At 53.7% G+C, this 9,784-nt stretch overlaps 1 protein-coding gene across 1 annotated transcript in view; it reads right to left on the minus strand.

Annotated features, from left to right (window-relative positions):
• The window catches only part of Crmp1 (collapsin response mediator protein 1), a 51,967-nt gene extending 43,350 nt beyond the window's left edge, over positions 1–8,617 (minus strand). The window contains exon 1 of the mRNA XM_038341556.1: positions 8,237–8,617. Coding sequence (XP_038197484.1) covers positions 8,237–8,617 — 381 coding nt within the window. The remainder of the gene's footprint in view (positions 1–8,236) is intronic.
• Between the last annotated feature and the right edge of the window lie 1,167 nt (positions 8,618–9,784).

The raw sequence follows: 9,784 nt of genomic DNA on the forward strand, positions 1-9,784 counted from the left end.
GCCTTCTGTGGCTTCTAGCCAGTACCACAGCCTGATCCTTGTCTTAGAATTCCCCTGGCGTGCTCTGAGCCAACCTGTCCTTTAGCTACTATTAACTTGTCTCGGATGTGTGTACTTTGTCACTTTGATGGCCAACTTGGTAAAGAATCCTGCACAGTCACTATTTGAACAGTATTAGTCGCTAAGGTGAAATTCAAATTTCTATTTCTTTGGGGTGAATGAGTAAGGAGCTGTGTCTGACCTGTTAGATATTGCTATGTGCTAAGAACTCTTGGGAGTATTACACCGAATGCGTTCCATAAGCATTGGCCAAGTTCACTTTGTAATGAACCCAGGAAGCAACTGTTATAAGGAATCATGCCTGAAATATTAGAACTGGTACAAGGAATTCATGCCTGGAATCTCAGCACCTGGGAAAACTAAGCAAGAGCATTGATAAGTAAAGGTTAGCCTGAGCTACAGAGTGAGTTATAGAATAGCCTAGGCTACATACGAAGTGAGATCCTGCCTCAAAAAAATTTTTTAAAAAATTCAAAGGATGAGTGTTCAAACTGGTGGGTCACTGTGCTCTGACACTGCCCTGTCACTTCTGTGTCCCTTCTGAAAACCTCCTTAAGAATTTGTTTTTTTTTTTTTTTTTGGTCTGCCAAACTTTGTTGACTACCCAAGTGAGTCCCTCTGAGGAGTGGATGGGAATAGGATGGGGGGAGATGGGGAAGCAGGATAAGGGGAAGGAGGGGAACTGGGGCTAGTATGTAAAATGAAAAAAAATGTAAATAAAAAAGACATAAAAAGAATTTGGTTGTAAAAGAAATATTTTTTCTTAGAATTTGGCTCACTTCTTCCTGCTCATAAACTTTACATTATTGGGGTTTCTGCCTCTGTCATGGTTGGCAGAAGCTCAGATCAGCCCATGGTGGCTATGGTGTGCTGTCCTCAGCTCCTCCTGGGTCCTTAGTGCTGGTATGTGGCTTCCAATTGATTTTCCAAATTGTGCAAGTATCCAAATCATTTGTGCAAAGACTCAGGGAATAAGTGAACAGCTACTCTAGACGAAGGTCCCCTTTGGGATAGACAGCCACATGCTTCACAGGCTTGCTTTTTTTTTCTCTTTTCCCCCATATGATGTTTTATATTAGAGTCGCAACTACAGCCTAATATGAGTTTCTTCCCTGCCTTCACTGTTTGACTAAATACACACAGACACACAGACATAGACACAGACACACACACACACACACACACACACACACACATTTTCACACCACCATATATTAACATATACAAACACACACCGCAAAATGCCCACCCAATGATTTTTCTCAGCAAGCAGAACAATCCACTTACTCTGTCTGTTTGAATGTAAACTTGAACATGAATCTTTCCTCCTTAGCCTGATACAAGAACCTTGACCCGCCACTGCACACCTTTGAACCTTAGTTTCCTCTTTGGGAAGCAATGATGATTAATAATACGCCTAGGCTACCCTATTCCCATGGCTCTAAGATCTGTGTGGAAGATAATAGGAGTCAGGTAGACTACAGCAAGGGCTGCAAGTCCCATTGTTAATAATAACCAGAAGCACCATAGCAAGCTCCCTGAATTCCCCCTGCACACAGCTGAGCAAGCACACACACACCCTGTGGCTTCTCTGGGAGCCCAGAGCTTCTGCAAGGCCAGGGAGCCCAGTGCCTTTGTTTGCTCAGAGCCACACCCAAGACACTGTACTTGCTAAACGCAGTGGGCACCTGTAAATAGCTTCAGCTATGTTAACTCCCCCCTCCCCATCTGTGCTATTCATTACAGGAAAATCCACCCATGAGAGAGCTTCATCAATATTTTATCTAGCCCCTAGGGATGGAGACTAAGTGTGTGTTTCCCATCTTCCTTCTCCATCAGGCCAACCTGTCCATCATCTCACGAAAGACTGGGATGCTTAAAAGAAGAAATAACTCCAAATCACAGCCAATCAGAGTAAAGCATTTTTCTAGTTCCATCTTCATGTCTGTCCATACGGTGCATGGCCTGTGTGCCCCTGTGCTCCTTGTTCTAGTACACACCTCCGGATTCCCCACTGAAGCCTAGATCTCCATCTCTGTGGATCTCTCCCCATCAGAGAGATTAATGGGCCCATGGGGTGACCCAGCACCCTGCAAAAGGGACCTGAGATTACAGCTGTGCTCTCTGTTTGCTTCTGTGCCCTGAATCTCGAGCCTTCCTGCACCTCAAGCTTCTCCTCAGGCTGACTGAAGCACCTTTGACTTTTCCAAGGTTTGCTTTCAGAAAAGCCACATGGCAGCAGAGGTGGGAACCCATAATGCTGGCTTTTCTCCTGCCTCCTCCAAGAACCCCCTCCTCTGACCACTGTCCTTTACATACCTGCTGAAGTTGCCTGCAGACTCCTTACTCCCCTTCACTATACCCACTTTTTATGGCCATTTATGGATTGGATGTCAATTATTGCTAATTGTGGGAGCTAAGGCCATTTACTTCCCACTGTCCCTACGTCTGGCAGAGACCAGGCACTTATTATAATCTATCCAGTGACTTCTTGGGGAGCAGGTGAGGGCTGTAGCATCTAGAAAGCCACAGTGGCATTTTCAAAGGGGACCTGACCCCATCACAGTCTATGTACCATCAGCAAAAGGTCCTCATGTGTAGGAAGGGTTCTTACCTTCACATCCAGCCTCTAAAGCTTGCTATTTCCTCTTAAAACCACAAATTTTTGTGGTTGGGGCAGATAATGTGATTCAAAGGAACAAGTGCCTTCTTGTAGGCCTTTTTAAGTATCTGAGATACCCTTTCTGCATCTCTCCTCACCATACTCGCTGGAACCACTCCTGAGGGTAGCAGAACATCTCTGCGATGGTCCCACAGGTTAATCGTCTACTTTACATAAAGGATTAAAGCAGCAGAGTGGCCAGCAGTACCCAAGCCTTTTATAAGTCAAGGGTGCCAACACACTAACAACTCTGCCGGGATGGCCAGGCTGCTCATGAGTCTTGTGGGGGTACCTGCTATGGATAGCAAAGAACTGGGGTTCAAAAAGTCACCATAGCAGGATACATACCCACAGCCATCTGATGTAAAGGCTGAGCCCTTCGTCTCCATTGCAGAAGGTCACAGCAGGATGTCCCTGCAGCTCAACGGTCTGAGAGCCACAGGAATAACTCCAAAGGAGCCTTTCCCCACAGACCTACCTAGCAGCCATCTGTTGGACTTCAACCCGAGACACTGGCACCCTTAGCTCTGCCAGGAGCACACAACACAGAGGGACCCAAGCTATTGAATCATTAGTCCCTGTACCAGGCCCGTCTTATTACCTGCCTTAGTTCCCCTGGCAGGGGCCCAAGATCAGCAGGCATTCCCACAGGAACCTGCTCAAATAATTCCAGGCTTTTTTTCCTCGTTGTCTCGCAAATGGCCACCACATTCCCTCCAAGGACCTCTCCTATCTGCAGGGTCTACAAAATGGATAGATATGGTTCTGCCTCCATCCCCTAGAGTCGCTTCTGTAGGTAGGAACGCAGCAGAGTTCTGCTGGTGAGAGCTGAAGCTGGGTTCAGCAGGGGTGAAAGCCAGACAGGGAACCAAGACTCCTCCCACCCTCCTTCTCACCCGTATTCACAGCCTATTTTCCAGTCTCCCCCTGCTTCACAGCAGCGCTTCCCTGAAAGACCTCCCTAGGACCATAAAACTAGCAGGGTGTCACATTTGACAGCTCCCTAGGAAAAGTCAGCACCCACCTCTAAGCAGAAGCTGCCTTGCAGGGGCCCTGGAGTTGCCCCTGAGCCAGAACCCTGTATGAATCAAGCCGAGTCTCCACCCTCAAACCTCAAGATTACCCCTGGGAATGCCAGCTCTGGGAATCCCACCTCCCAGCACCTGGATGCTCCAGCATTGCGACCCCAGGCTCTGGGCTGCCATCTCTGGGCAACTGTGTGACGGTTCTAACACCAGGCAGGAACTCAGTGGAGGATGTAGCCTCTGACCTCATCACCCTTAGCTCCCAGCCTAGACAAAGCTTAGAGATCAGGGCTCCTTTGTTTCCGGCCACACCCAGGGACACAGCCCAGATGTTCAGCCTACACTACTACCCCGTTTTCGGGCAGCTCAGCCTTTGCGGTTAACCCTTAAGAAGCCGCAGCTGCCAGTGTGGATCACTGAGTTATTTTTAGCTGCAGTGAGACATGGGAGAGGTGCCTCTCCATCATGGCGCAGCTCCAATTCCGGCCTTCCACCCATCAGTAAGCGAAGAGTGATGAACCGCATCTTTTTCCTTCCTCTGCAGGCTGCAAGGTGCAAGGGAGGGGTGCTGCAGGAACCAGGTGCACTAGGCCAGGCAAACCTTCTCCATCTTCGCGCGAGGCCGAGGGAGGGGGTTAGGGCCCCGCGCCCCTCCCTCTTTTGTTCAGCTCCACGCCATCCTCCCGGCACATCCCGCAGAGGGAGGGGGCTGCACGCCCGCGGAGAGAGGGACCGGAGACTCCAGCCCCGCCCTGCCATGCGGGGCTCCCACTCATTGTCCCCAGAGGGGGAGGGGGCGGCCTCGGCGAGACGGGCCCCGCCCCACTCGCGGCGACGCAGGAAGCCTCCGGGGGCGCCCCTGCTGTCCCCCCACGGGTCTGGACCCTGATGGCGACCACCCTCAGGCCACAAAGCACCGCGGCAAGGCGGGGGCGCTTACCGTGATGTGCGGGATGCTCTTCTTCCCCTGATGAGACATTGCCCCCTTGGAGCCCTCCACCTAGCTTCTGGACCTGCCGACTGTCTGACGCCCTACCCGGCTCTCCCCCGGCGGCGCTACTCGTGGGAGCAGCGACAAAGGCCCAGAAGGGATGGAAGAAAGGACAGAAGCTCGGCGACCACCGCTGCCCACTCCCCGCTGCTCGGCCCGCCGCCGCTGCTCCGGCTGCCTGCACCTCCCGGCTTGGCAAGGAGGGCGGGAGGAGGAGGGAGAGGCAGGGCGAGAGGAGGGCGCTGAAGACAGACAGCTCCTCCCGGTGGCGGCCGCAGAACCGGATTCGCCCCTCTCGGCTCGAACCAGGAAGCGCTTCCCTTCCGATCTCCCCCACTCCGCCCCCGACCCCCGCCCAGCGCCTTGAGCCCCGGCATTGCTCGCGCAACTAGGAGAATCTGCTTTTCAGTGTTTTTTAAAAGCAAGGAACGGTCTTCGGGCGCACGGGCAAAGGCTTTGGGCAAAGCCACAGGTGTCTCTGAGTCTCTCCCGGTAACCTGTGCTTGGAAGGGAGTGTGGACCGGGAGCCAGCACTCTTCCTAATTTCTGTAAGCATCCTTGGCCCTTTAGGGTCGCGCTCAAGGATTCCCCCTCCCCCGCTCCCCACCACTCCATTCATTTTCTCTGTTTCTCCATCCCCTGAATGGGCCTTTTCCATACCCAAACCCAAGCCTTACTTCACGCTGTACCCTTGAGTAGTCAACCTTAGTCAAGGTGTAATCATTTACTCTTTTTTCAGGGCCCATCTCCAGGTCTTCACCTCTCTCTTTACCCGCTCCATTTTCATTCCCGGTTAGAGGCATTGCAGCAAAAAGGACTAGGCCAGCCAGAATCCATGGGTCATAATGGGCTCTGACCCTTCAGCCGCTCTCTCCTCTCAGTGTCCTGTCATTGTGACCAGTAGCTTGACAGTGAGTGCTTGGAAAGCTAGAACTGACACCAAGGTCTCTACAGCTCTGGGGACGGGGAAAAATGCGGTTTTCTTGACTCTCATTTGAGTATTCAAAGCCCAGAAGACCCATAGTCCCGATGTTGCTCTGGAAGAGGTAAGAAAGAAGGCAGGACAAAGCTTGCCAAACTTCGCCAAGAGAGGACAAAAGATGGAGAGGGAGCCCCAGTAGACCTTAAAGCACTGGGCAGCTGGCCCCATGCAGGAGCAAGCCATTTCCCTGCCAATGAGCTCATTTCCTGCCTGCCCAATTCCCTCCACTGACCCTATGCATAGACACTCTCCTCCACTTCCGGGTTGCCACGGAAGGTGAGGCGTGAAAAAATCTCTGGACCCTGCTGGGGTCTGGCATCCTGCAGTACAGGAAAAAAGGCGGTTCCCTAGTCCACTGCAGGAGATCAGGTGGGGTTACAGGCTCAGAGAGAACAAGCTTATATCCGGGAACCCATTAAGCCATGATTCCCCCTTTTTACAGATAAGAAAACTGAAGCTTGCAGAGGTAAAATTCCGCACATATACAGAGATAAAAATAACATATATTAGCTGCCGCAGGGCAGTGTCCTGCATCGATGCGGTTCCCTACTCATTCAGTCCCTGTTCTGCGGCTCCTAAATTCTCATTAATGACCGGAAGCTGCGGATGGCAGCGGCATCCTTCCAACTGACACCTGGATTCCCTTCCTCAACACTAAATAATAGGTTCCAGCACCCCGGCATTCCCTGGGGTCAGCCAGAGAGGTCTAGGCAGGCAAGCTACCGAGAGGGGCTGGGCCACGTGCAAGTCAGAGGGAGGAGCCTTGTTTGCGACTAGCCAAACAGATTGCTGCTCCCAAGCAGACTTTGCCGGTACAAAGCGCTGCAGCCACCGGCCTCTGGCAACTGCAAACGTTGCGCCTGCGCTGTAGAAACCCCTCCTCCCTCCCAGAAAAGAGCCTTATGGGCGGGGGAGGGGCCCGGGCACCCTTTGCAGGAGAGTTGAGGCCAGCCCCGGATCCCCAACCCTCTGCAATCCAAGCCCTGCGGTCTCCAAAAAGTAAAGGGGCCGCGAGCTCTTTCGCTCCACAGTCCCCACCAGCGAGTGCTTTGGGACAACTCGGACGCAGTCTTTTGTCCAGTCCCTAAGAAGCCTGGGAGAAAGGACAGAGGGGACCTGGGAGGGAAGAACACAGGAGCAGGTGAAGCGACCAGAGTCCAGAAATACCAAGGCACAGCTGCCCCCCGGCCATGGCAGAGCTGGGGACAAAGCTAGTGTGGATGACCCTGACCACCAACGTCAAGCCAAGGTCAGCTCCGAACCAGGCACAAAGAGCACTCGCCTCCTGGGTACTCCCCTTCAGGGAAACTGAGCAGACTGCCACTTTCGAGTCACAGATGGAGACAGCTTAAAGAAGGTGAAACATCTCGGCTGGTTCCAGGCGGTGGCTGGGTTTCGGAACCCTGAAGCTCTGATGGAGCCAGAGATTCTGTTTCCCACGCGAGGTCCTACTACCAAGGAGGAGATAAAGGGATAAGGAAGGCGAGGCTCCAGCTAGTTCTTTGCTCCTCACCCCTCAACCCCGTCTCCCACTCCCAGGTCCCAGATTCAGGACCACGGAGAGCTCCCAAGTAGGCGTAAAAAGCCAGAGGCAGGGATACCACCCTCAGACCAGTCCATTTCCTTCTCCAAAACGGTAGTACAGATTACAGTCCTGTTCAAGATCTCCCTCCCTCTTGCTTCATTTTGAGCCTCTCATAGCGTTAATGGGAAGAGTTAAATAATTAAGAATGATAATAAAACTCAACAGCAAACATTTATTGATCAATCTCTACCTGGAACTTAATTCTAGAAATGAGTCCACAGCTCGCCCCAGCCTGGGAACTTCTGGAGGGTGGGGTCAAGCTGCCTAGCCAGACCAGCCAGCGCTCAAGGGAGAGCTCCTAGCTTTATTCCAACTTCTGTTTCCCAGGCACGTGGCTCTGACCTCACCCACCCAGTCCAGGACTCTTCTATCAGTCCAGCCATGTTCCCAGGCAAATCGCAACTTAGGGAAGAAAACATATAGGACCGAAGCCTTGGCCGTGTCTTTCCCTGATATCCCTCCCCACTTTGAGAACTCGTGATTCAAATCCCAGATTTCCTTCGAGTTTGCACATTTAGTCATTTGGTGAACCTCTCCCAGAGCATAAGGACTTCACAATCGAGGAGAGAATAGATGTTTGGAGGAAGACAGAGAATGCTCCCTATTCAAAGAACCCCAGAAAGAGTAATGAGGCTTAAATTCATTTTTACAGGTCCCTTAGCGGCAGCTGCAGCAACTTACTTCCCCTCTCTGAACCTGGTTCTGGCGTTCTAGACCTGAGAAATTCCTCCAAAGTCCAGAGACTATGCTGGCCAACCCTGGCCTAGCGTACAACCTCTCTGAACCTCTTGTAGAATAAAATGGGGGAGGGGCCATTGCAGTCCCCCAGACCTTGGTGGCAGCGGGCCCTAGCACTCACCCTCGCGCTGCCCAAGCCCTGGGTCTCCAAGGGCCCCGCCCCCCACGTCCGGTCCACGCGCCCCGAGGGTACCTGGCCATTGTCCCGACCGAGGGGCAGGTCGCGGGGCGCAGGGCATCGGATGCGCAACGCCGGTGGTCTGTCATCACGATCGCCTGGCGAGCTGACGGCAGAACCAGAGGGCTCACTCACATCGCTGGCGGTGTCCTCGCTGCCGCCGGGGCACGGCAGGCCCACGGCGTCGGGCCGGCCAGCGCTGCGTGGCGTGCGCGCGGAGCCGCGGCGGCCCACGCTGTAGGCGTCGAAGTCGATGGTCTTGTTCTCATAGGCGCCCTCCACAGCAGCGAACATGCCGCCGTACTTCTGACGCGGGGTCTGCGCCGCGCTGCCCGGCCGCGCCAGGTACACTGGCAGGTCGTCTTCCGTGTTCCACGCGCGCCGCCGTTCCGCCATCCCAGTCCCCGGCGGTCAGCCCTCGCCACCGCTGGCTCCGTGCTGCGCGCCTCGGTGCGGGCCCGCGGCGGCCCAAGCGCGACTGCGGTCGGGCAAGGAGGGAGGGAGGGAGAGAGGGAGGGAGGACTGGGGCGTGGCCACGAGGGGCGGGGTCTGGGCGGGACGGGGGCGGGGACTGCGGTGACCGGGGCCGCAGCCACCGCCAGCTACAAAGGACCGCGGGGGCGGGGACCGCAGCCGAGGTGGAGAGGGTGGTGACGTTCTGGAGCCGCAGCACGGAGGGCGGGCGGCGGAGCCGCAGTGCCCTCCACACACCCGGCTCTCCGCCTCCTGGAGGAACGCAGGGTGCGGACAGAGATGGGGTGGGGGCGGTGCGCGCGCGCACACCACACACACACACACACACACACACACACACACACACACACGGTGAAGCTTCACCTCACACACCAGAGTTGCACAGGCATGCTAGTACATACCCCAATCAGGTACCTTCAGACAGTGGACACACCATGGACACACACACACCAGAGATTCTCACTTTCAGGCAACCCACCCATCACAAAAATCAGAAGTTAAATCAGCTTGAGTGCACAGTCAGAGACATTCACATCCAACCCCCAACTGGCTTAGTCAACACTAGTACACTGATTGCCTAAGAGGGTCTGGTAGTAATGTAGGTGCTAGGGACTGGGCTAAGTATGTAATGAAATCCTGTTCTCAAGGGCCAACCTTCTAAGGGGAAATGATACAGGAATGTAGCATGCAGAACTCAGGAACAGGTCCCTACTGCACAGCAAGGGGGCCATGTTAGTATTAACTCCAGATGCTTGTACATGAACCAATGACCCACACGCGTGTAGGATACAGACTCCAACAACACCTCTGGCTGGACAATTTCCACACAGTACCAAAGGCAAACTCACAAAGCTCCTTCACACATACCAGCCTGTAGACTGCTGACAGGGAACCCATACAATCCCCACCAGACATGAGAGAAGGGGGAAGAGCTAAACACACACACACACACACACACACACACAGCAGGCAATCATCCCGAAAACATCTATGGGCAGCTCCCGCATCCTAAATGCAGTCCACTCTAGCTATGCCTGGAGCTTGATACTGGAGATTTGGGGGCTCCTCTAACCAGGAAGAAGTGTGAAG

The sequence above is a fragment of the Arvicola amphibius genome, chromosome 1 (assembly GCF_903992535.2).
Source record: "Arvicola amphibius chromosome 1, mArvAmp1.2, whole genome shotgun sequence".
Lineage (NCBI taxonomy): Eukaryota > Metazoa > Chordata > Mammalia > Rodentia > Cricetidae > Arvicola > Arvicola amphibius.